At 53.5% G+C, this 26,183-nt stretch overlaps 1 protein-coding gene across 2 annotated transcripts in view; it reads left to right on the forward strand.

Annotated features, from left to right (window-relative positions):
- Tpst2 (tyrosylprotein sulfotransferase 2) overlaps positions 1 to 20,917 on the forward strand; it is a 34,347-nt gene extending 13,430 nt beyond the window's left edge. The window contains exons 2-7 of one of the 2 annotated variants that reach the window (XM_028858813.1): positions 8,680 to 8,751; positions 11,812 to 12,723; positions 13,873 to 14,071; positions 17,718 to 17,768; positions 19,406 to 19,454; positions 20,438 to 20,917. In XM_028858813.1, the coding sequence (XP_028714646.1) occupies positions 11,843 to 12,723; positions 13,873 to 14,071; positions 17,718 to 17,768; positions 19,406 to 19,447 (1,173 nt within the window). In that variant the 5' untranslated portion in view covers positions 8,680 to 8,751; positions 11,812 to 11,842 and the 3' untranslated portion in view covers positions 19,448 to 19,454; positions 20,438 to 20,917. The remainder of the gene's footprint in view (positions 1 to 8,679; positions 8,752 to 11,811; positions 12,724 to 13,872; positions 14,072 to 17,717; positions 17,769 to 19,405; positions 19,455 to 20,437) is intronic. The other variant, XM_028858814.2, reaches the window with a different exon arrangement.
- Positions 20,918 to 26,183: the final 5,266 nt, after the last annotated feature.

The raw sequence follows: 26,183 nt of genomic DNA on the forward strand, positions 1-26,183 counted from the left end.
GTTGATTTTCCATTCGTAAAGACCACTGTCGTGGGCTGGTCTAATTATGTGACCATCTGGCATCTTCCTCCTGGCCAGTCAGGCATTGTTTATTGATCTGTGATCGTTTGTTTGTTTATCTGGTGGTGACAGGCACCCAGGTTGTTCCAGCAGAGCCTGCTGGGAGCAGTCAGGACGTGCACTTTGGGGATTGGCTTGATATAGTTCTGATGGGTGTGCCCTTGGCCAGAAACATTCTGAATGGCAGAGAATCGTCACATTCAGCATGGTCTGTGAGGTCTGAGTCTGGGGTCAGTGCCAGGTGCTAAGGTATGGGTGGTGTGACCAGATGGCCAGGTGTGTTACCACACACCTTGCAGCCGGAAAGCTCTGTTTGTGCCATGTCCTTGCCGACACTGAGGTTACCATCGTCTTCTTCAGACAGAACGATCCCACGATGCCCTTAGCCCAGTTCCCTGACAGGAAGTACTGAGTCCTGGTTCTTGTGGTTGGCTTACAGTCTGGGCAAGCTTTTTCTCTTTGACGCGTCTGTCTGCCAGGCTGCCTCTCTCTCTGCCTGGCCAGTTTCCCTGAGCTCTCTGTGTATCCCGGAGACACGCCACTTGTGGGATGTGTCACACGTTTCCTCTTTCCTGCGGAGCATTGTTTGGTCAGTACGAGGTGGAAATGGGAGGTTTGAGCCTAGAGTCATTGGTGTGCCTAGAGGTGCAGGCCTGTGATCCCAGGTGCCCTGGAGACGGAGGTGGGAGAGTCACGAGGCCTGAGGGGGTGCTCAGCCACAAGTGGGTCCACCACAGGAGTCACAAGCCACCTGTGGCTGTACTAAGGGCTTTCTAGATGTCAGCACAGGTACCCATATCACTCTTGGAGAGCTGTGTGCATTTGGAACCTTTGAGGCATCAGATGCCCCTTGTCAACTGTAAGCCTTAGGAAGTCTAAGTGTGGACCGGCTGTCTCCCCTGAAGGCGGTTTCATGGTTGAGATGTGCTGGAGGCACAAGGTGGACCCCAGATTCAAAGATTCCTGTGCTTAGATAGGAAAAGCAGACTGCCCTAGTCAGGCATGGTGCGGTATACCTTACTATAACCCCAGCACTCGGCAGGCCGGGGAAGCAGGCTTGCTCTTCGCCCAGCTGGTCTCAGTCCCGCATGACTGGACATGAGCAGGCACAGGGCAGCCTGGCCACTGGCACCCAGACACCTTGCCCACAGGCCGTCTCCTCCCTCAGGAACACTCTGTCATTTGCTGGTTTTCCATGATTTCATGTTCCTAGAAACTATGAAAGTCTGAGTGACTGGGCCAGTAGGCGGCCTGCTGGGGCTGGATTCAGAAGGCGTAGCTATCGGGCCTCGGAGGTGACAGATGCCCGGTTGTTTGTCCGAACGCCTCCTTCAGTCTAAATCGCCAGATGGGGGGAGTCGCCAGCTTGGTGAAGACGGCAGAGCCGGGCAGCCGAAGGTTGGTGCCGACAGAACCGAGAGGTGTGGTGGGAAGGCGGTGTGCGGCAGCCTCGTGTCCTTCTGGGTCCCTCTAGGGTCCTCTGCATGGAGCCGGCAGGGTGTCTGGTGTGCAGATGTGTGGGGGCTGTTGAGGGACAGACCCAGGTCCTTGGAATGGGACTTGGCATGCTCCTGGCGTCCCATCCTTTACTGTCCAGCAACTCCCTGGGGCACCTGTCCCACGGGCCACACAAACAGGGTCCTTTCAATGGGTGGGTTGTCCATCAAAGACAGAAGGAGCCTACATGTCTGCCAGGATGGCGTTGTCCGAGTGAGTGGTGTGTCCATGCAAGGGTGTGGGAACATTTAACAGGCACTGTGGATCCTGCCTGTCCCATCCCCTGAGAGCACCGCTTTGCACAGGCAGTTAGTTCACCAGTGTGGCTCTGGGCTGGAAGCGGGGCCTGGTGTGCAGCAGATGTTCAAGCAGTGTGTACCAGACCCCGTGTGAGTGACATGTAACATGGAAACACCTTGTTTTTCTGTTGCCTATGAATGACCTGAGGCCTGAACCTCTGATCCCTTGGGGTTGGGGCTCATTGGGGGAGGACATTTGATAGCATCATGACCTGCTCCCCTCCGGGCCCCTGGTTGTCACAACCAGACCTGTCCTCAGACATTGTCACCTGTCCATAGAGGCAGAATCACCCCTTGAGGTGTGATGACAGTGAGTGACCAGGTGGTGGGAAGTTGGTGGCTGCCAGGTCCTGACCTGTGTTAGTCTTCAGATTGAGCCTCCCAGGCAGGCAGCCTGGCCTCTGTGCATACGGGGAAACTGAGGCTGCTTCTTTTAACTGCCCCCCTCCCGTGGCTGGACCTTGGCAGAGCAGAACTACATGTGATCCCAGCCTGTCTAGAGACTTTCCCTGTGCCCTGAGCCCCCAGGCCTCATGGACCACAACCTCTGTGTTCTTGTGATACCACATGGCCTTGTGGGAAAGAAGCAAGCAGAGTACTGACTGAGGAAAAGACAGGGTGGCCTACACAGATGAGCCCCATGGGCAAGCAAGGGTGGGCGTGCTGGTATGGCGAAGGACACTATTCCTTCAGGGTTCTCAGGGTACAGCCTCCAGCCGCCACACTCCCTTCTGCTAATCCGGGGGGACACTAAGTCTCATTCAGTCTCACCCACTCAGCTCTGAGTCATGGGGTGGGGGAGGAGCATAGGCTACCCTCACTGGGGTGCTGAGTGACTCGGGCTCCTGCATGTGGGGTGTGCTATCTTCCTTCACCTCCTACCCTCCGGTCCAAGGACTACACTATACAGACATGGGGCCAGCCCCTCTGCTTCAAATGCAGACTGTGGCCTGGGTGGGACTCAGTGATGGGCATTTTCTCAGCATGCACGGGGCCCTAGGTTCATCCCCAGTTCTGCAGAAGAGTAACAGATTCTAGGTGGGGCACCAGTTCAGGCACCAGATTGTAGTAGGTCCTGGCCATGGCCTAGCACATGAGCAGTGCAGTGGGATTTGTGCCCCGCCTGCGGGACATTGTCCATTCCCGGACTGTCCCCTGAAGACCATAGACTCAGAACTTTCACAGGTGGCTGGCTGAGTGGAGGCCACTGTCCTCAGGACCCCACAAGAGAAGCCTGCATGTTCCTGGAAGTGGCATTCCCCCCCCCCCCCCCCACGTTGCCCCAGATCCCCCCTGGAGTGAAGGTGGAGGCAGCATGGTCTCTTAAGCCCCGCACAGGTTGGGCCTTCCTTTAATCCTGACTCTGGCGAAGGGGTTCAACCTCAGAGCCTCCTGGGCCTCGTCTGCGATTGGGTGTCTAGTGCCGTCCACACAGAGCTTGAGGGAACTCACTACACAGACTAGGCTAGCTGGAACTGCCACTTAGGTCCCAGACTGTAATGTCAGCATTTGGGAAGCTGAGGCAGGAGGATTGCTGTTATTTAATGCCAGGCTGGGTTGCATCATGAAACTGGACAGAGATTAGCACAAGGGTGACCCGTGAGGAAGCTGTTCCGAATGGCGTCTTCAGAAAGGGAGAGGAAGAGGGGTGTGTATGTGTGTGTGTGTGTCTCCCACATCGTTTCCCTCAGCAGAGATGGGTCATAGTCAGGTATGCAGGACTCCCATACTAGTGCTCAGCCCCCACCCCCAGCTTCCTGCTGCCTGGGGACAGGATCCTGTGTAGGTGGTGGTGTGATTGCAGGAAGCTGGGCTGCTGCAGGTTGTCCTGACCCTTTCCTGCTTGAACTGTCCTGGACAGAAAGAGGCCTTGAGGCCTCTCGGCACAGAGGCCCAGAGCGGGGCATCACCCCGGGCCCAGGCAAAGCCAGGAGCCGAGCGGGGCACTGGGTGGACTGTCCCCAACAGTGTGACTTAAGAGGGCCAAGACTTGAAGAGCTCCACCTGTGCCTTGGTAACGTGTGGTGATGGCTTTCTCAGTCTCTGGGTCCTGCTTTAGATCCAAAATGTATGCAAAACTCCCAGGCCCACCTGGGAGTCCTCACACCGAGCCGTAAGTCCCAGGCCTGTTTGCCACACGGCTTCGTGAGGCACCCAACCGGAACACAGCCTCCTACCGTCTTGTGGTGGTTCCGACGTTGACTTTTGTGCTGAGTCAGAGCCCATCTGACCTTCAGAGGCCTTCACTGAAGTGCTGTGAGCTCTCCAGGTTATACACAGAAGCTGGGGGTGGCATGCGTGCGGGACAGGACGCCACTGTCGACCCCACACAGCAAGACTGTGTCTGGCTGACGACTGTGCCAGCCTTCCCTGAAGCTGTGTGGTTCCTGTGACTCGCTTTGTTCCAAACATCTGGGTTCCTCACAGAACTGGCGCAGACCAACCCAGGACTCCAGCCTTGGAGTGGAGAAGCCGTGAGAGGATCAGACTCTCTGCTCCCCACTCCTACCTCACGCCTCAGAGGGTGCTGGTCTGGGCCTCGGAAGGGGAAGAAGGGGTGGCATTGGGGTCCTGCCTCCATCATCTAGGTAAATTTAACAAATTGAGTCAGGGGTAAGACCCTGGGCCCGGAAGAGACAGGTGGCTTCTAGTTGTGTGGCCTTGGGCTCCTCACCCATCTGAGTCTTCGTAGGAAGTTGATTTGTAAAGGAGAGTCATGGAGACCGAAGGTTGGCGCTGCAGAAAGGAGGCAGTGGCTCTGGAGCCCTCCTGTGCCACCCTGCATGCCACACTGTGTGCCCTCCTCTCGACTACCCTGCACGCCCTCCCCCATGCCACCCTGCATGTTCTCCAAGCTTAACAGCAGCCATGGCCTGAGATGCTTCTCCCACCCTCTCACTGCTGGCTTTCTTGGGTGGCTCCCCTTCGGAGTGGGTCAGTGGTCTCTGACACCCAGGGTGTTAGAGTGTCAGGGGTATCAGAGACACCCCCCCCCATGGGGGAGTAGAGTGGTGTAGGAGTGAGATGGCCTTGCTGCCTGGTGGGGGGAAGTTTGCGAGTTGGTTCCCTGGGGCAGGACCACACAGCCGGTCTGGGTTTGTGGACAGGGACCCTGGCCCCGGCCAGGGCCACTTTACTGTGAGCTCCTGCGGCCAGCCCCATGGACTGTGAGTTCCCGCTACTCACAACTTGTTTTTCTTGGGGCCCTCTTGATCTGCTGAAAATGGAGAAAGGCCAGTTCAGAAAGTCCAGGCGGGTTTGAGCCAACATGTCAGGTCCTTCCCTCCTCTGGGTGCTTGCTCCTCACACTGGCTGTTTCCTTCTGCCCTTGGCACCTGGGCTGCGTCTTTTGTTTGCTTCTGTTAGAGACAGACCCTGGTGTAGCCCTGGGTGGCCTTGAACTCCCTGTGCAGCTGAGGGTGACCCGACCCTCCACCGTTGTCTCCGGCCTCACTGAATCCGCTAGTGTGAGTGGTGCGGTCACGTAGTAGATGCCCAGGAAACAAACGTCTGTCTGGGGCAGGCGGTTCCCTCAGAACCCTCTGCACCTGCTCCCCCTTCCCTCCCCATGACCCTTGGGCAGCCTGGGGACGAGCAGAGAGCTGGTGTGAGGCCCCCTTTCCCTCGTGGCCCGTTTTGAGGGCTGCGTGACATCGGGGTGGGGCAGCATTGAAGGATGGGGCTGAATTTGGAAACTGACTCTGCAGCTTCCTCATCTGTGTGGTTTCTGCCCGTCATGACACTTGGGGACCACAGCCTCTTCCATCAGCAGATGGGACAAACGTGCCTCGGGGCACCAGCCACGGCAGCCCTTGCGTTGGGCAGACGCCCTGGCGTGGCTTCCCTGACAGCCCCTCCCCGTGTTCCAGGAGGCTGCTCGTATTTGCACTGCTGTTTCACGTTGAGTGTGGTAACACCCAGAGGCATCGCCAGCTCCATGGAACTCAGGGAGGTTAGGCAGTGATGGGCCAGGGCCACAGAGCTGGGTCTGAGTGCAGGCAGCCTGTGCCATTTCTGTGCCTGGCACACAAATGGAAAACCTAATAATCACAGAGAGACAGTGTGACCAGCAGCACCAGAAGCGTGTTTTAGGAGAAAATGTCCCGACAGTCAGGACTCTGCAGGGAGCATCCGAGTGTGTCACAGTCTTCTGCTACTGTTGTGGGTGACAGTTAGTCTGCCTGACTAGTGATTCCGCCCTGGGGCACAGTTACACTTGCCCTGCATCCTCACTGACCCAGCTGGTCCTTAGAAGGCAGAGCCCGCTGTGCAGGCGCAGGGCCAACGGGAGTATGGGCGAGGCAAGATGCAGATAACCCCTGGCTTCGTGTTGACTGGCGACCTTCCTGTGAGAGAGAGAGCTGTGGACCCCACCTCTGCCTCTCACTGTCCTCTGAGTCAGCATTGTGTGGAAGAGCTCAGCACTGAGTAGAAGGTTCCAGAATGGAGGCTGACAGCCTGTGAGTGCCCTTGTGGCTGCTGTTGAGGGGTTTGTGGTGTACTGACAGTTTCTGAGACTGCCGTTCCTACAGAGTGCTCTCCCTTTTCCTCCCTCCCCTCCCCCTCCCTCATCGCCTGTGCTCCGACCACAGACATGAAAGGTCTTAGAATTTGTGCACACCCTCCACACACTCGGTCGTTTTCCTTTATTATTGTATGTGTGATGGGGAGCGCACATGCCCTGGGGTAAGCATGGAGGTCAGGGAACGACTCTGTGGGGTCAGTGCTCTCCACATCTCTGTGGGTCCGGGAACTGAACTCAGGTTACCATGCTCGTGTGGCTGGTGCCTCTGCCTGCTGAGCCCTCCTGCTGGCCCACCTCTGTGTATTGCAGATCCCCTCAGATTGATCTGCTCCGCTGGTGCAGTGTAAATGCACTGTGGATAGTTGTTCCACACTGCCGTCTAGGGAAAACAGACAGAAGGCCACACGTTGGCCGGACGGTGGTGGCGCACGCCTTTAATCCCAGCACTCGGAGCAGAGCCAGGCGGATCTCTGTGAGTTCGAGCCAGCCTGGGCTACAAGTGAGCTCCAGGAAAGGCGCAAAGCTACACAGAGAAACCCTGTCTCGAAAAACCAAAAAAAAAAAAAAAAAAAAAAAAAAAAAGAAGCACACGTGCCCTCAGAGGCAGTCTCCCCTCCAAGCTCGGATGCACCTTTGCACATAGCCCCTCCCGGTGCTGAGCACACAAAGCATCCCTCGCTCCGGGACCACTGAGGCTGGCTGTCATTTGTCACCCTGATCTAGGTCAAGGCTACCCAGTATGATGGTCCCCCCGGGCATCAGTGGCTTCTGAGCCTTTGGCATATGGCCTGTGCAAAGCAAAGTGAATTTTAATGTTTTATTTGGTTTGGCTGAATTTGAATCCAAATGTCTTCTCAATCCCTGTGCCGTGCATCGGGTGCCCTGCTCTGAGATGGACAGCCCATCAGTCGGTCCATGGCTTGCAGCGAGCCTGTGTTCTTTGCGTTTAGTTGTGCCAGCTGTGGGGTTGGCAAGCCTGGGGCACACTTGACATTTCAAGGGCCTCCTGAGGGCAGCCAGGTTGCCTCCAGCTGCTTCTGGAAGCTTCCAGTGCCCTCCTTGGATTGCTTGGTTTCTTCCCAGGGGGAGTCGGCCACCATGCCCAGGAGTCGTGTAGGATGAGGTGGGACCCCTTCTCCAGCGGGGCCTCGTTGTATTAACAGGGCTGGATTTCCAGAGAACAGGAAAGACAAATGAAATAAATAATAAAGGTGAGGAACGAGATGGAGGACAGACACAGGCAGCCACTCCTTCCCGTTAGGACACGAGTGACAGTCACTGCTGGCGCTCCAGGTCCTTCTGTCCGGCTGGAGCTTCCAGCGGCCCCTGTTTACACACTAGGGGGACTGAGACTCTGGACCGTTCTGTACCGGCATCTGAGACAGGACCGAGGAGGGACGTGGAATGTCAGCCATGGCTGTGTGTCTGTGAACTCTGCCCGCTCCAACTGCAGGAGCTCCTTCTCTTAGATGGGGAAGTGGGAATTGTGTGCTGGTAAACCACAGGAGTGCCCTTCCCAGGTTTTGAGTGCCCTCTTGGGATGCCAGGCCCATGGGGACGGACGCAGCCTCTGCCTGAAACCTGGCATTTGAGAACTGAGTTATGAAGTCTCACAGACCAAGATGGGAAGCGGATTCAGTTAACTCTTGGGTCAGCTGGTGAGAGGAATTCTACTCTCTTCCCCGTCGGGCTTCGAGACACATGTGACTTACGCAGGCACTGGTGGGTGTTGGGTGGCGGAGGCTGCGCATTATCTGACGACAGGGAACGCCATACCTGGGTACACGGTACCCTTTGGAGCTGCACAGTGCACCGCCTGGCCAGTCATGCCCAGCATTCCCTGGGTAGTGACAGGCATGCTGCTCTGTTGTTTGCTTTTCCGACCTTCAGGGCTGAGAGGACGGGAGAGGCTGCAGGGACTCGGGATCCCCGGGTCAGCAGTACCCTGTGATCCGAGCCAGAGAACCCCCTAGAACAGTGGCTCTCAACCTTCCTAACGCTGTAACCCTTTAATACGGTTCCTCATGTGCTGGTGACCCCCATCCCAACCATAACATAATTTTTGTTGCTACTTTATAATTTTGCTGCTGTTTTGAATCGTAATGTCAATATTTTTAGAGGTTTGCCAAAGGAGTCACAACCCACAGGTTGAGAACCGCTGTCCTAGAGGACCAGGTGACCACCGCAACAAAGGTCTGCACAGTTTCTGCCCTAAAGGCCATTGTCCGGTGCCTCCGAGAGCCCGGAAGCCTGTCCGCCTCAGCCCACTGCTGACACAGCATCTCTGTTGCTCTGCAGGACTGTGGGGACAGGACGCCCTGCTGAGCAGGCTCGAGGACCAGTGCTCGGAAATGAGGGTACCCAGGGAAGGTGAGTCCACCCAGAGACCCCACCGTCCAGTGTTCCCCGCCATCATCAGGCGGGTGAGCTTTCTGCCTAGCTGGCTAGTTAGGATGCAGGGACAGCTGAGTCTGGTACACACGGGAATGCCAGCCCTCGGGAAACTGCGGGTGCACTGTGGGTTATAGACAAGTGTTCACTGAGCGCTCCCTGCAGGCGGCATCCAATGTTCATGGTGTAATGATTACCATTGCTCTCCTTGGCTGAAGGGAAAGTCTCTTGTCTATGTTGCGAGCCAGCAAGTTGCAGAGGCGGGATTTGAACCCAGTTCTGCAGAACTCCTGCCTGCTGCCTTCACTGCTGGGACAGCAGTGGCTCCTCAAAGCTGCCCTCTGGCTCATCCCACCTGCCTAAGAAGAGCTGTTTTCTTCTGGACAGGCATGGCCTTGACCTTGGTCGGGCCTGTAGTCCTGACTGTGCAGCTCTGAGCGCGCTAGAATTATAAAAACAAAATGCAGGCAGGATGTTTGCTAGACTTCAGATTCTGAAATACGTGAATGACTTGGGGGCAAACTGGGTGCGTGATAACCATTTGCTGTCCTGTGTTCCCTTTTCCTCCAGGGTTCCTATGTCAGTTCCCAACCACAGGCCCACATGCATGCACGCATGCATGTGCACACACATGCACACTGTACTGCCCCATTCTGCAAGCAGCCTACAGCTAAAGCATACCCTCCCCCCCCCACACACACACACTACCTTTTTACCCCTAAGGGTGAAATTCCAACTAAGGTGTGGTTGGTGGCTTCCTTGGCACAATAGTCATTGCAAGTGGCAGACTTTGGGTCTCAGATCCCCCGGGTAAGCTTTGCGAACACTTGGGACATCCTTAGACATCTGAGTGGCTTTGTGCCCTGGCCAGCCTGCTCTCCCCTACAAGTGCCTTGGCATCAGTTTTCCCATCATGGGTCCAGAATTGAAGTGGGAGCAGCCCCGGCATCGGCAGAAGAAAGGGAGCCGCTCTTCCAGGGAGAGGCCCCTGCTGTGATCCGATGCTCAGCTTGCTGGCCCTGGGCCAGGTTTATCTGCCTTGGCAGGCGCTTCCCAACCTTGCCGTGGACTGTCCTCAGTTTGAGTGTGGCTAGCTGAGTCAGAAGTGATAGGACTGGGTAAATCTGGACCCACTCAACTGATTCCAGCAAAAGGCTCAAGGGGCAGGCAAGGAAAACAGGCTCAGGGAGCCTGGGGCCAAGGAAGGCAGAGATGGGTGGAGTGGTCTGAGCTGGGCAGAGAGCACCCACTGTCTGCCGGCTCCAGCTGTGGAGCCTGAGTGCTGGCAGTGATCTGGGCGGCGGCTGAGAGCCTCAGTCTGATTTTAAAAAAAAAGCACTGCTGGACTCCTACCCTCTGGGCAGCAAGGCCCGGGCAGGGGAGATGTTACCGTTCATGTGCCATGCAGTCCCCCAGCTGCCTGGTGCTTAGCCTCCAGCATTGGAGCCCGGCAGGTGCCCTGGAGCCGCTTGGTCTGGCTCTTTGCACTGTCCTCATTCTGTTTGCTTCCCCATGGCCCCAGCAGCCCTCTCGCCGCAGACTGCTTCTCTGCTCTGCTCGGAGCACCCTTCCCAGCGGCTCAGCCTCGCTGTGCTAGCTCCCAGCTAGGATGTCTCTTCCTCCCCTCTTCTTCCTCCCCTCTGGGTCCCTCTAGCAGCAGCTAGCTCATCATCGCACCACGCATATCCCCCAGGAGCGCCTCACTTCGTCACCAGGACCTGTGCTGTGGAGGCCGCCGTCTTGGCTGCCTGTGTCCCATCTTCCCAGTCCTGGGCTTAGTGCACAGACTTTAGTGCCGGCTTGGTGAGCATGTCCCAAATGCAGATAAAGGCAAGGACAGTGTTGAAGGAGTCTGTCCCTTGCCATGTACTACAGGGCGGCCAGCCAGGACGCTGGCTCGGCTGCCTCCTTGTTGGGTAGCTGTGGGTGTCTCTCTAGCCTCAGTTTCCTCCTTTGTGCCAGGCCTGTGCACATAGTTCCCCTGTGTGTGCTGCAGGAATCAGCCCATCTGTAGGTTATGAGGTTTTTTTTGGTTTTGGTTTTGTCTAAGACAGGATCTCCTGTATCTGGAGCTGGCCTCGAATCCCTGACCGTTTTGCCTTCACCTCCCACGTGTCGGGTGTCACAAGCATTAGCAGCCACACCTGGTTTATGTGTCCTGGGGAGTCGAACCCAGGGCCCTGTGCATGCCAGGCAGGCCTCCACTCGCTGAGCTCCGTCCCAAGCTGTGAGCACCCTGGCTCACTCACCAGACCAGACCACTCACCAGGTCACCTGATAGGGCTGATGAGAAATTAATCCAGGCTTGGGTTGGAGGGGCCACAGCAAGACTGAGGCTGTGACAGCTTTATTGAGAGCGATCAGACTTTTTGTACCTTTAGGATTGCCAGGATCAATACAGTTGCAGCTGCCAGGATCCAATGCTGTAAGCTATACAGGGTACACCAGATTAGTGTCTAAGACCAATTGTCCTGTCAGGCTTCCTTGAGTGCTAAGGGACTAAGGGACCATACAGGGAACACTCCACTGCTCGAGGGTGTGCCATGGTTTCTCAGGAACCGAAAGGCATGCTGTGCCCCATGAGCCATGGACTCTAACATGAAAAACCTGCGGCATGTGCCTCTCAAGGCAGCTAGGCCATGCCAACTCCACAGTTCCCAGACCAAGCCCTACTTTTTATTTTTGATACAGGCAGGCTCGAACTTGGGATCCTCCTGTCTCGGCCTCCCAGGTAGCTGGCATACAGGCTTGTGCTGGTGTTTCCAACATTTTAATAATAACCTCCATCACCATCCTTTGTTACCAGTTGTTATCAGCTGAAACACTGATCAGGAGCTCCAACTGACTGACCAGGGCACCAAAGCCATAGTGGTAGAGGATCGAGTCCTGCTGTCCGCCTGAGGCTTTTGAGGCCACAGTAGTCCTGGGGGTCGGGAGAGGCACCAGGCAGGTGCTTTAGCTACATGTCACTGAGCTTGTCGCCCCCAGCATCTAGTTTGTGTCCTGCTGGGTCTGCTGACGCTGTCCCTCTCTCCACAGATGCACACGAGGTAGGCCTGCTGACCCGTCCATGAGGCGGGCCCCCTGCCTGGGCCTGGGCCCCTGGCTGGGCATGCGCCTGACGGTGCGGAAGGTGTTGCTGGCTGCTGGCTGCGCACTGGCCCTGGTGCTGGCTCTGCAACTTGGGCAGCAAGTGTTGGAGTGCCGGGCGGTGCTCGGGGGCGCGCGGAACCCACGGAGGATGCGCCCGGAGCAGGAGGAACTGGTGATGCTTGGGGCCGACCAGGTGGAGTACCGCTATGGCAAGGCCATGCCGCTCATCTTCGTGGGTGGCGTGCCTCGCAGCGGCACCACCCTCATGCGCGCCATGCTGGACGCGCACCCTGAGGTGCGCTGCGGAGAGGAGACGCGCATCATCCCCCGCGTGTTGGCCATGCGGCAGGCCTGGTCCAAGTCTGGCCGGGAGAAGCTGCGGCTGGACGAGGCGGGTGTGACGGACGAGGTGCTGGACGCCGCCATGCAGGCCTTCATCCTGGAGGTGATTGCCAAGCACGGGGAGCCGGCACGCGTGCTGTGTAACAAGGACCCCTTCACACTCAAGTCCTCCGTCTACCTGGCACGCCTCTTCCCCAACTCCAAGTTCCTGCTGATGGTGCGTGACGGCCGGGCCTCCGTGCACTCGATGATCACTCGCAAGGTCACCATTGCGGGCTTTGACCTCAGCAGCTACCGAGACTGTCTGACCAAGTGGAACAAGGCCATCGAGGTGATGTACGCACAGTGCATGGAGGTGGGCAGGGACAAATGCCTGCCCGTGTACTACGAGCAGTTGGTGCTGCACCCCCGGCGCTCGCTCAAGCGCATCCTGGACTTCCTGGGCATCCCCTGGAGTGACACTGTCCTGCACCACGAGGACCTCATTGGCAAGCCTGGGGGCGTCTCCCTGTCCAAGTGAGTGGGGCCCCACAGCTCCTCCCAGGCTCCAAGCGGCAGCTCAAGTCTGCCCTTCTTGAGCTGTGCTGCCTTAGGCAAGTGTCTGTGCCTCTCTGAGCTTCAGCGTCCTTCTGTGTCACGGGGAAAGGTTTGGGAATCGGGCGACTGAAAGCAGAGTCTGGAACCAGGTGGGCCTCTCCTTCCCTGCCGCCTTCTGCAAAACTCAGACACGTTGAGGAAAGCGTGCACTCAAGACTGGAGGCCCAGCACCCATAGGAAGCTGGCGTCCACAGGGGTGTTCAGCCCACCTTAGTGTTTGATGTTTTCTTTCTTCAAGGACAAATTTCTCAAGTTAGTCACAGATACAACAAGTCACTTTTAAGGAGACACAGGCTGGGCTGGCAGGATGACTCAGTAAGTGAAGGGGTTGTTGTGCAAGCCCAGACACTGAGTGTGATCCCAGGACCTACTCAGAGGTGGAAAGAGAGAGGCGACTCCACAGGGCTGTCCTCTGGCCTCCACACATGCATCCTGTGCATGCACACATAATAAATAAATAAGTAAATAACACGTGTGCATCCTGTGCATGCACGCATAATAAATAAATAAGTAAATAACACATGCGCATCCTGTGCATACACACATAATAAAAATAAGTCAATCGTAAAATAATGAAGGGACAGGGGAGTGTAAAAGAGAGCCACTGGGGGTGAGACGTCTGCCAGGCAAATGTGGTGGCCGGGTTCAGCGTCCCCAGCACCCACATGAAAGCCACACGTGGTTGCAGGAACTCACAGGACAAGAGTCTGGCAGGGCAGAAGGCAGGTCCTGGAGGTTCACTGGCCAGCCAAGCCAACAGCAAGGTGAGGGGAAGAAGTGATTGAGGACCTCAGGATCTGGCTTCCTCATGTACTACACACACATGACATGCACTACACACATGTGACATGCACATGTGCACACACACACACACACACACTTGAAGGAAGCCACACCTTCATCACAAGCACACAGCTCTGCTTCCTGGTGTGTGCCGCTTCCATGAGGCACAGTGCCCTGGCCGCACTCTCACAGCTGATGGGGCAGGGGTGCGCCACCTGACTGCTGCCCCGCAGCCACAGAGCAGAGAGTGTCCCCCAACCTGACGAGACTGTCCTTTCCCCCCAGGATCGAGCGGTCCACAGACCAGGTCATCAAACCTGTGAACTTGGAAGCACTCTCCAAGTGGACCGGCCACATCCCTGGGGACGTGGTGAGGGACATGGCCCAGATTGCCCCCATGCTGGCTCGGCTTGGCTACGACCCGTATGCAAACCCGCCCAACTATGGGAACCCTGACCCGATTGTCATCAACAACACACACCGGGTGAGTGCGTGCGCACACACAGGAATGTGAACATGGGCTTTAGCAGGATGTGTACTCCAGTCTCAGCTCCTGAGCATCTGTGTTCTGCCCGACGGACGTAACGTACAATGTGGGTGTTTCCACTTTGGCGTGGAGTCAGCAGATGTCCTCTCCCTGTCCTCTCATGGTAGATCTGTGACTTATCTCAGAACGTGCTTACCTTTCCTTCCTGTCTCCCTGGCTCTTTTTCCTTGTGTGCAGAGCCCTTCAAGTCTTGAGAGAAAACATACATAAAGAATGGACCATGTTGTCGCTCCCTAAGTTATCATGTTGATTTCTCATACACCAGAGCTGGAAGCTGCTGAAATTACTGTTTTCCTTGCTAAAAATACTTAAGGGAAATGACTTTGATAAGACATTTTATCAGAACAGCTCAGTAGCTTGTGGTTAAGTCTACTTGACATCATCCAGCTTCTTGGGTGCTTTGGGTGCATATCTGAGCATCCACACAGGTGACTTGGTGGTTAAAGTTCCGGTGTGCTGTGGGATGATAATGAGGCTGGCACATTGCTGTTGATCAGTTAGCTGTTGGGACATCCAAGCACAGTGCATCACCCACTGGCTTCTAGTCATGTGGAGGCTCAGGGTGCAGTTATGTATTTGAGGTGTGCAGAGACTATACTGTATGTGCAGGTGTGCATAGGCACTGTGATAACCCATGTGGCAGTGGACACCCCTGAATGTATTTCTCACAGTATCGCCCCCACGATTCTGAGAGCATTCGTTTGTTTATTTGTGGAGAATGTCTCCCTGTGTAGTACAGGCTAGCCTCAAACCAGTGGTTGTAGATGTAACCAACCTTCTTATTAAATAAGAAACACAGAAACAATGTAAAAAGAAAGCGAGAGTCAGAATCAGAGCTAAATTCACCTTCTTCTCTGTCCAGCTTCCGAAAGACCTATTTCTGTCTGTTCTTATTTATAGTATTTTGTTCTGCCTTCTCATTGTTGTAACCAAACACGTGACTGCTCGTCACTGTCTGAATGTACAGCCCCTAGTCTTAAAGCATATGTCTCCATGCTGCTGTATCCTGAACACACAGAGATATGGATTAAAGCGTGTCACCACGCCACATTGTTATCTTAATAGCTCTGACCCGGCAACTTATTTATTAAATACAATCAAAATCACATTTCAATACATTAGAATACACACAAGTGGTCCTACCCTGCCTGTCTCCTGAGTTGATGGAATTACGAAGATGTGCTTCACATTTTTTTTTTTTTTTTTTTTTTGAGACATGATCTTGCTCTGTTGTTCAAATCCTGGGCTCCAACCATCTTCCTGCCTCAGCCTCCTGAATAGCCACAACCCCAGGCTTGCATTGCAATTCCCAGTTTAGCCCAAAGAAGTCTTTGTTGCCTCTTTGGTTCTCATTCATTTCTCATCTTCTGTGTGTGCAATGCTGGAGATGATCCTAGAACTCAAATGCCAGGCAAATGCTCTACCACTGAGCCACATCAGCCCTAGTCTCCCTTATAAAGATACAGACTCAGCAAGCACCCCTGCCCAGCAGCAGCCTGGGTGTTCTCAGCGAGGCTGTGATTCTGTCCGTTTTTATTATAAATATTATTAATTAATTCTTATTCACAAACAAGTTATTCTTCAAACTCCATTTCCATGTTTTATATTCCTTTTCCTAGGGAGGCTTCACTTGACCTTGATAGACAAGTAACCACAGTGTTGTAGGGCATAAATGTGGGTAGTTAGCTTGTGACAATTAAAAATAAAAAGAGGCTGGCCATGGCACAGTGGTAGAACCCTTACCCAGGACGCATGAGGCTCTGGGTTCCAGCCTAAGTAATGATAATATTCTGGATTTAAAAGCAGTGGCCTCATTTGACAGAAATCCAGCTCTGGGCATCTAGAAAGGGGCTACAGCAGCAGCAGGAAATCACGCTGAGATTCTATCATTTTCTTTTTCCTGTAGAGTGTGTATGTGCGTGTGCATGTGCGTGTGTGTGTGTGTGTGTGTGTGCGCGCGTGCGTGCGTGCCATGTATAGCAGTGGGTCCAAAGCCCCCAGGGAAAAGCCAGACTCTGTCATATAGAACAGTAATTCCAGTGAATGCTGGTGTTGGATCAACTCTTTTTTGTTGTTTAAAATAAAATAGTGCCTAATTTTTCTCCCAGAGAACCAGAGACATTTATTTCCTCCTCGGGTTTCTGGTCTTGGCTTGATCAGCATGGTGTTCAGCCTCTGCCGGGAAAGGACACCTCTGAGGAAAAGCCATGTGGGAGCCGGTGGGCAGCCTCCCTGTCCTGGGCCCCAACAGCTCAGTGATGAGAATTACACTCGTGAGATTGTCCCCACAGTGACATTGGTTACTGTGGCTGCCAGCCACAGGTGACCATGAAACAGGAGCTAGGCTCCACTGAGGCTGAATGTGGAAATGCACGGTGGGTTTGAAGACTTTGGCCAAAAAAAAACCCTCAAGTTTCTCATTAATCATTTTTATATAGAGTCTTGTTGACTTGTTCAGGTCTTTACACACCAGATTGAATAAAAGATATTTGCGTTGATGGGTAGAGTTGCGCACCTGGGTTCCATCGACTCTGTTGACAGCAGCTGGTGACACTGTCACGTGCTGCACACACCCTCAAGTCCTTGGTCTTACCTTTGCTGGAGGACTTTTCCTTCCTGTTTAACCTGACTGGTTTTACTTATCTGGACCTCACCTCTATGGTTAAAGGTTGCAGAAACCTCTGGTCACTCCCAACCACACCCTTTTGATTCACCACCATCCTGGCATGTCCCATGGCTTCACATGCCTATGATGGTTTGTGTGTGCGGTTATCTGTGTATCATCTGTGCCCTGTCGTGTAGCTAGAGTTTTCCTGCCTGGCCCACAGTCAGGACAAATCTTTGTCACCCACCAGTCCCACAGCCGCTCAGACCCAACCAAGTAAACACAGAGACTTATATTGCTTACAAACTGTATGGCCGTGGCAGGCTTCTTGCTAACTGTTCTTATAGCTTAAATTAGTCCATTTCCATAAATCTATACCTTGCCACGTGGCTCGTGGCTTACTGGCATCTTCACATGCTGCTTGCCATGGCGGCGACTGGCAGTGCCTCTCTCCACCTTCCTGTTTTCTCTATTCTCCTCTGTTAGTCCCGCCTATACTTCCTGCCTAGCCACTGGCCAATCAGTGTTTTATTTATTGACCAATCAGAGCAACTTGACATACAGACCATCCCACAGCACTGTCGGGAATAGATAATGCAAGGGAACAAGAGCTCCAGTGGCCTGATTAACACTGTCCCATGTCAGTGGAATAAGAGGCACTCAGTAAATGTTGCTGAGGGAAGATGGATGATGCATGGATGCATGGATGGATGGATGGATGGATGGATGGATGGATGGTGGACAGATTGATGGATCTGTGATGGATAATTGAATGATGAGTAGATGGGTGGATTGATAGGATACATAGTTGAAAGGAGGGGCATGGGAGAGGAATGTATAACTGATAGGTGGGCGGGTGGAGAACTGGAGGGACAGAGGATGGGTAGATGGATGGGTAGTGGGATAGATGTGTCAGTGATGACCTGGATTTTACTCTCTGCCTGTTTCTCCCACAGTGACACTTACCTTCTTTCCTAGGTCTTGAAAGGAGACTATAAAACGCCAGCCAACCTGAAAGGATATTTTCAGGTTAGAAAACCCAGAGGGGGAGTTCTGCTTTCTGTTTTCCTGGCTGGACTCCAGCTCAGAGTTGGTCCATGGCTGCTCCACTTTGCCCTGGTTGGCTGGCTGGATGATGGAGGGATAATGGATGGATGGATAAGTGGGTGGATGGATGGATGGATGGATGGATGATGGGTAGATGTATAGATGGATGGATGATGGGTAGGTGGGTAGATTCATGATGGGTGGGTGGATGGGTGGATGGATGATGGGTGGGTGGGTGGGTGGGTGGTGGATGATGGTGGGTGGATGGATGGATGGGTGGATGGGTGATGGGTGGGTTGGTGGGTGGGTGGGTAGCACCCATCCATAATCCTGGATAGGGCTAGGCAGTGTGTGTGTGTGTGTGGTGTGTGTGGTGTGTGTGTCAGGGTCTCTAAGTGAACCATTTAGCCAAGGCCAATCTCAGCATTATTTTTCCTGAGCCGCCCACCCCGCCCCGCCCCGCCCTCTGGATGGAAGGTGGCTGGGACTCTGTGAGGACTTTATGTCTCTCACTTAAACCCCGTCCCACTAAGGTGACAGTGGTCAAGCACATCCCCGGATGTACTTTTCTTCTGTTTGAGGAAATGAGAGCTACGGGGTCCTGGGGCATGTGACCCAGTGGCCATGAGTCACACTTCCCCATGCCTCCCACAGCTGGGCTCGCCATCCGTGAGCGGTCCATGCAATGTCAGGGTCGGTACAGCTGGAGCCTTCTGACAGCACGGACTTGTGCTCTGCCACCATGATGCGCCTTTGGGGCTAAAATGCTGCCTTTCAGATGATGACATGGTCCTGAGATGGGCGACTTTGCGCATGTGTTTATTTTTGTAAGTGTGGTGGTGCATGTTTACACATGTGTTTACACGTTCATAGCGAGGCCAGATGTGAACATCAGGTACCTTCCTCAATCTACACACACGCATGCACACACACACACACACACACACACACACACACACACACAAACACACACACTCACTGATTGGGTTGTACCAGCTGTGTGGTCACCCTATGGCAGTCATCATTTTAATGGTCAGACTATCAGTGTCTGAGTTCAGGAACAGCGGCTTTCTGCTGTTGCCTTTTTGGCCTGCTGTGTACATTTTTGTGCTGATTGTGCTTCCGGGGTACACCCTGCCGTCATGGGATTTCCTCTCTGCTGGGTGGGGTCGTGACCCTTTTGCATGACCGCATTATGTATACTGATGTACCAGCCCAGGCTGGCTCAATTGCTCCTTTCCATGGCTTCTAGATTTCTCAGTATCTTACCAAATGTCTTTTGTGGGGAGAAGAAACGTGTTCTCTAGATTACAGATCTAAGGACTGGACCAGCACTGGGAGTGGAGACTTGGGAGGGTGGAGCAGATAGATACAACACTAGATAGCCCTGTCACCTGGGAGATCCTGGGGACATAGCTGTGTCCCGGTCCTGAGCACAGTGTGCCCTCCCCCTCGTGTGTGTGTGTGTGTGTGTGTGTGTGTACTGAGGAAGAGAGAGAGGTTTCTTGGTGGCTCCATGAGTCACCAGTGGGACTAGGCCTCCTAGAAGGGAAAAGGAACCCCTCATCCACCACTTGGCCTTGACCCCTTCGTCTGTCTGTCTGTCTGTCTGTTTCCAGGTGAACCAGAACAGCACCTCCCCGCACCTGGGAAGCTCGTGATTTCCAGGTAAGCTTTCCTGGCTAAAGTGCCCATCTTTTCGCCCTTCTCTAGATGTGTCCACTAAGGTGGACATGTCGGTCCAGTCCCATCTCGTTTCCATGGTGACTGGCTAGGGAGTTATTTATAGAAGGGAGGCTTAGTCTGTGGAGGAGCAGGAAGGACCATGGAGGCAGGAATCCTAAGCCACATGGATGCCTTGTGGAGACTGTCAGACCTGCCCCTGTAACAGCCTCAGCCTTGGCTCACAGCAGGCATGTTCTCAGGAGTCATCATGGACTCCTCCAAGAGCGCCCCCAAGATGCTGGGTCAGATGATGCTTGGGACACACAAGGGACGCACAGGCCCACCGCTGTACAGAGAGCCCAGGGCCTTCCGTGTCACGCAGCCGCCGCTGACCCTTCCTCCAGTGCCGTCTGCAGGCTTGGCTCTTGGAGAGTGGTTTAAGTACCACGGACCTAGATTCCTACCCTCCTGTACTTTTGGAGATGGATCTCATTAAGCTGCTCAGGGTGGTCAGGGTGGTCTGTATCCTCGACAGGCCTTCAACCTGTGACCCTTCTGCCCCAGCCTCCTGAGTTGCCGGGAAGACAGACCTATGCCACCAGGCCTCCTTTATTCTTTGTAAATCAGAGAAGAGGACCATTGAGATCAGATTCAAATGTGGGTGAGAACTCACTCAGGGTTCCCCAGCTGTCTGGGATGTGTACCTGTGTGTCTGGGCTCCCCTAGGAGTGGACAGAGACCGTGTCCTCTTTTGGCCTCTGTGGGACCTGCACCCCATGTGCACAGACACACTAACAGTAAAATAAGTCACATAGAGCGGCTCGCACCTATGGTCCCATCACTCAGGAGGCAGGGGCGCTCACTCAGGGATTTCCAGTATAGCCAATGTTGTCACAGAAATGGGAAACGAAAAGATAGACAGTAAAATAAACAGAAATGCTCTGTTTCAGCTCCACCCCAGGCTGACACCCCCCCTCCCTTCTCAGTCTCTGCAGGGCTCGGATGTCTGAGTTGCCAGCGTTGTGTGTATGCGGAAGTCGGACTAACCCAAGCGCATTCTTCTCATTCGTGCCGAGGCCGCGGAGGCGGAGCATTCGTCTCGGTGGAAACGAACAGACTTGGAGCCTCTGCCTTCGGATGCTCCAGGGTGGACATCAAGGAGGGGACCCACTTCAGCTTCAGAAACTTAGGAATTTTCTATTTTTTTCTCCTCGAGAACTTTTTTTTAAAGAATTGAATTTGCTATCCTCCCTAAGGGACAGGCTCCTTTGGTGGCCTCATTTCCTGGGACAAGACCTGTGACCCGTTCCTCTCCTTGACTTGGACTCTGAACTCAAAGGATCTATTTAAGAGTTTAATATATGGGCTTTCCTCCACCCTTTAGTCCTACTCACTTTCACAGAGAAAAGAAATGAATTCTCTGAATAAAGTAAAGAGGCTGCTGTCCGTGCCTTACTTCACACGAAGTGAATAGGGCTCTTTTCTTCCTCACGAGTGGGCGACAGGGGACACTGGAAAACATACCCACGCTGCTGAGGGCACCACCGAGCTCCCGTGATCCCACGGCAAGAGTAAAGGAAAAGCCGAGTCCAGAAAGATCAATGTGTGTGGGAGGGTCTCTTCTGGAAAAGCGTGTGGGCGCTTTGGTGGTCCTCGCACAAGGATTCACGGCAACACAGATAGAGCCTTCAGCTTCATTCTTATATCGGGGTTTTGTTGGAGGCAAGCAAACATGGACCTTACCCACCAGCCCCTCTGCAGGGTGTGCCCCAAGATTCCCTCCACGCCCACATTCTTACAGACCACTCCCCTCGGAAGATCTATCAGTGCCTTGGAGGTGATCTCTTTTTTTTTTTTTTCCGGTTTTTTAAGACAGGGTTTCTCTGTGTAGCTTTGCGCCTTTCCTGTATCTTGCTCTGTAGCCCAGGCTGGCCTCGAACTCAGAGATCCACCTGGCTCTGCCTCCCGAGTGCTGGGATTAAAGGCGTGCGCCATCACCGCCCAGCCGGAGGCAATCTCTCAAGAGGTGCCAAGGGCCTTGCTTTTAGCTCTGGCCTGCCGAGTTGACTGTAAGCGTGGCCCCTAGATGCTCTGTAACCAGATGGGTCAAGAACAGCTTCACGAGGGCAGAGAAGTTCGCCCACACCTTGCTTGACTTGTTGGGATAGGCTGTGAGACTTAGGGAGGCCATGGCTTGCAGTGTCCTGGGGGTATGGGTTTTGGAGGCAGGGCTGACTTTGTGTTACGGTAAGCTAGGGAGGATTTATGTTGGCTCGTAGTTTCCATCAGAGCAGGACACATGTCATTCAGGTCACATGTGACATTGAGGTCACAGTGGGCCGTGGAGCAGGGAGGGGCTTGCCAGGGCTCAGCTGGCCCTCCCCTTTCTCCTCCTCATGAGTCTGAGTCCCCAGCCTGAGGTGGCGCTGCCCACGTGCAGGGCCAATCTTTTCCTTTCAGCTCACCGTCTCTGGAAACGCCCTTCGAGCCCTGGTCATCCAATCTCCCAGGTGCCTCTGCACCCAGTCAGGCTGATGGCGAGGGTCCTTTGTGATGACTCAGTGGCAGGTGGTGCCACTTCACCTGCACAATGGGGCTCCCTAAAACTTCACGCAATTACTAAAAGCAACCAAGGGTGACGTGGGCGATGCCCCCATGTGACAGCATCTGTCCCCTTTTTCTTCAAACAAGTGAGAGGGTAACCAGACCTCTGAGACCCTTCTCCTTATTATGCTTCTTTTACTACATGTATTTGTTCAAGCGTGTGTTGGTGCACACATGCCACACAATGCGTGTGTAGAGGTCCAGAGGACAACTTGGAGTCCATTCTCTCCTACCCCGTGTGGTTCCAGGGACTGAACTGAAGTCGTCAGACATGACTTTGACCATGTCACTCCGGAGATCTTTTCTGTGCGTTTCAGTTGTCATCAGTGCCCCTCAGATTGCCAAGTGTGCTCTTTTCCTATGATTCCTTCCCTGCTGGAACCAGGCATTCCTGACCTCTGCATTTGCATGTGTTTGCATACATTTGCATATGCATCCATGCCGCCTGCCCCCTGTAGCCTCGGCTTGGTATTTATAAGATCAGCCAAGTGTAATTAATAATAGCTGAGAAGATTGCTCAGCCTGCTTCTGGTCAGTCCAGCCAGGCTAGACAATGTGAGATGCAGTTTTAAACTTTTTAATTTTTTTTCTAAATATTTAATTGTGTGGATGTGTTTTGGTGGGCTACGGCATATATGGGCTTACAGAGACACACCACCGCATCTGGCCTTACGTGGGTCCAGGGAATCCAAACTTAATGTCCTTTATACACAAGTCTAACAGTGGTTTCCACAGTGTCCCACTGGGTGAGGCATTATTGTAAGTCATGGAGAGGAGATTCAAAGCGCACAGGAGGAAGGGAGTGGGATCCCTGGAGCCCATGTAAAGCTGGAAGATGAAGGCCAGCTTCTAAGAGATGGGCTGTGATGGAGCATCCATGCTCCCTCAAGACTGCGCGTCAGTGAGCTGATGCCCAGCCACACAGTCATGGCCGTGCCTGCACCTGCCTCTGGATGTAGAGTTTCATCAACCACTCCCAGCCTGCTGGTGCCACCAGCTCCTCCAAAGAGCTCAGTAATTCCCATTTTAAAGAGCTGATGAGAGGCTCTGTGGGTTAAGATTTCTTCCCCGGGGGAGATGTGAACAATGTCTGCCCTCTCTTCTTAAGATCCTAACAAATTCGAAGTACAATCCCACCACAGTTCACCCTGGGGGACCAAAGTGTTTATGGGCTTTCCTCACAAAACATGGGTGAGGGAGCTACTGACCACAGTGTGGGTACCTCAAAGCAGCCACAATGGGAAGTGTTCGCAACTGTGCGGTGGTGGCTTAAACAAATATGGCCCTCATAGACTCCTGTTTGAATGCTTGGCCTATAGGGAATGGCACTCTTAGGCGGTGTGGCCTTGTTGGAGGAAGTGTGTCATTATGGGGGTGGGCTTTGAGGTCTCCTATGCTCAAGCTATGCCCAGTGACCCAGCCTCCTGCTGCTGCCTGTGGCTCAAGATGTAGGACTCTCAGCTCCTTCTCCAGCACCATGTCTGCCTGCATGCTGCCATGTCCCACCATGACGACAATGGACTGAACCTCTGAACTGTAAACCAGCTTGTCTTAGGGTTTCTATTGCTGTGAAGAGACATGACCATGGCAACTCTTACAAAGGAAAACATTTAACTGAGGTGGCTTGCTTACAGTTCAGAGGTTTAGGTCATTATGGTCATGGCAGGAAGCAAGGCAGCATGCAGGCAGACGCGGTGCTGGAGCTGAGAGTGCGCACATCTTGATCCAAAGGCAACAGGAAGTGAACTGTCCCACTGGGCATGTCTTGAGCATATATGAGACCTCAAAACCTGTCTTCACAGTGACACGCTTCTTACAAGACTACACCTCCTCCAACAAAACCACATCTCCCTTTGGGGACCATTCTCTTTCAAACACAACCCCCCATTAAATGTTTTCCTTTATAAGAGTTGCCAGGGTTGGGGGTTTAGCTCAGCGGTAGAGCACTTGCCTAGCAAGCACAAGGCCCTGGGTTCAGTCCCCAGCTCCGAAGTGGAGGGGAGAGTTGCCATGGTCATTGTGTCTCTTCACAGCAATAGAAACATATCCTAAGACATATGGATAATAGCTTCCTTTAGTCATTCCCAGCCTTTATCTAGTCTCTCCTTAGGGTCCTCCCAGACCATGCAGGCAGGATCTCATACAGGAGGCAAAGCCAGGCGGATCTCTGTGAGTTCTAGGCCAGCCTGGGCTACCAAGTGAGTCCCAGGAAAGGTGCAAAGCTACACAGAGAAACCCTGTCTCGAAAAACCAAAAACCAAAAAAACAAAACAAAAAAAAAACAAACAAAAAAAAAACAATTGGTCAGGATGGGTTCAGTGACTCCCCAGTCTCTGAGGAAATGTCAGTGGTCAGCAAGCCTGGGGTGTGGTGATCATTTGCAAGCAGACACTGTTGGTCCTTTGCAGATGGCAGCCGTTTGGCTTGGAGACCAGCACCTCACAACAGGCACTAGCCACAAAGCTTTGTGACCTAAGTGTCATCCCAGGACCCCACAAGGTGGAAGAGAAGCAACTAACTCCTGCAAGTTGATGTCTGACCTCCACATGCATGCTGCGGCATACGCTGGTCACAGACACACACAGTACATGGGGGGTGGGGGAGAGAAAAGAGAGCAAATCAATGTAAAATTAAACAAAACTCTCAGAGCTGCGTGTGGCACACATTTGCAATCCTGATACTCAAAGACTGAGGTAGCAAGGATCACAAGTTCAATGCCAGCCTTGGCTATATGGTGAGTCCCTGTCTCAAGCAAAGAAGCCTGGAGGGTTGGTTCATGACTTTAATCTCAGCACTCAGGAGACAGAGATGGATGATGATCTTTGAATTTGAGACCAGCTTGGGCAACATAGTGGACTCCAATCTCAAAAAAAAAAAAAAAAATCTCTTCTTGGGTTCAGTGATAGAGTTCTTGCCTAGCTTGCATTAAGACCTGTCCCCAATGCGCGCGCGCGCACGCGCACACACACACATTCTCTCTTCCTGGGGCTGCCACAATGACTAGGGAGATGCAATGGTTAATTCTAACGTCAACTTACCACAAATTAGTCACTTGAGTAGTGAGCCTCCCCTGCAGAACTGTCCTGAGTGCCTTGATTGACATGGGAAGACCCAGCCTGACTGTGGGTGGCACTTTCCGGTAGCGGTCCAGATAAAGGGGGATTTCAAAAGGAAAATCATCGGCCTTTTGTGCTGACGGCCTCCCTCTCAACACCGTATCGATTTACCTGCTGCCACTCTCAATTCCTTCACTGACATCAGAACCAGAGAGTCTGGGCTTCCATTGCGGACTGACCACCAGCTCTCCAGGAGCCTTGCCGAGCGTCTGAAGCACCTGGGATTGCCGAGACACCAGCCTTGGGGGTGGAGCAACTACCTGGTTGGTCAGCCTCTCAGGTGTGAGACAGTGGTTGTTATTCTTTTAACATGGATGACTTACTGAATTCTTCCAATGTACACATCCTTCCTGTTGGCTCTGCTTCTCCGGAGAACCCTGAGTAATAGAATGGGTAAGAGGCCCAATCTGCAAGCATGAGGACCTGAGTTTGTATCCCCAGCCCTCACCAATCTGGGCATGGGTTCGTGTGCCTGTGATTCCCAGCACTGGGGTGGTGGTGGATCTTGAGTACTCGATGGTCAGCCAATCCTACCGAAACAGTGAATTTAAGATTCAGTGAGAACTTACCTCAAGGCAATAATACAGAGAACATGCACACACAGGGACACATGTACCCACACACATCTGTGCATGCACCACACACACAACATACAGCACACACAATAAGTTACTTTTTTGTTGTTGTTTTGGGACAGGGTTTCTCTGTATAGCTATGACTATCCTGAAACTAGCTCTGTAGACCAGACTTGAACCTCCCAACCTCTCAACCTCCCAAGTGCTGAGATCAAAGTGTGTGCCACCATGCACGGCCATAATCAATAACTTAATTAAAATGCAACCCCCTCCTCCTGGGTGCCATGGCTCACACTTGGACCCCAGCGCTCAGGAGACAGAGGCAGGTGATCTCCGTAAATTGGTGCCAGTCTTGTGCACACGGCGAGTTCCACATCTGCCAGGGAACATCAAGAAAACCTCTTCCTGTATCTACCCAGAGAGTAGGCCCTGCCTCC

This window comes from Peromyscus leucopus, chromosome 23 (genome assembly GCF_004664715.2).
Source record: "Peromyscus leucopus breed LL Stock chromosome 23, UCI_PerLeu_2.1, whole genome shotgun sequence".
Taxonomy (NCBI): Eukaryota; Metazoa; Chordata; class Mammalia; order Rodentia; family Cricetidae; genus Peromyscus; species Peromyscus leucopus.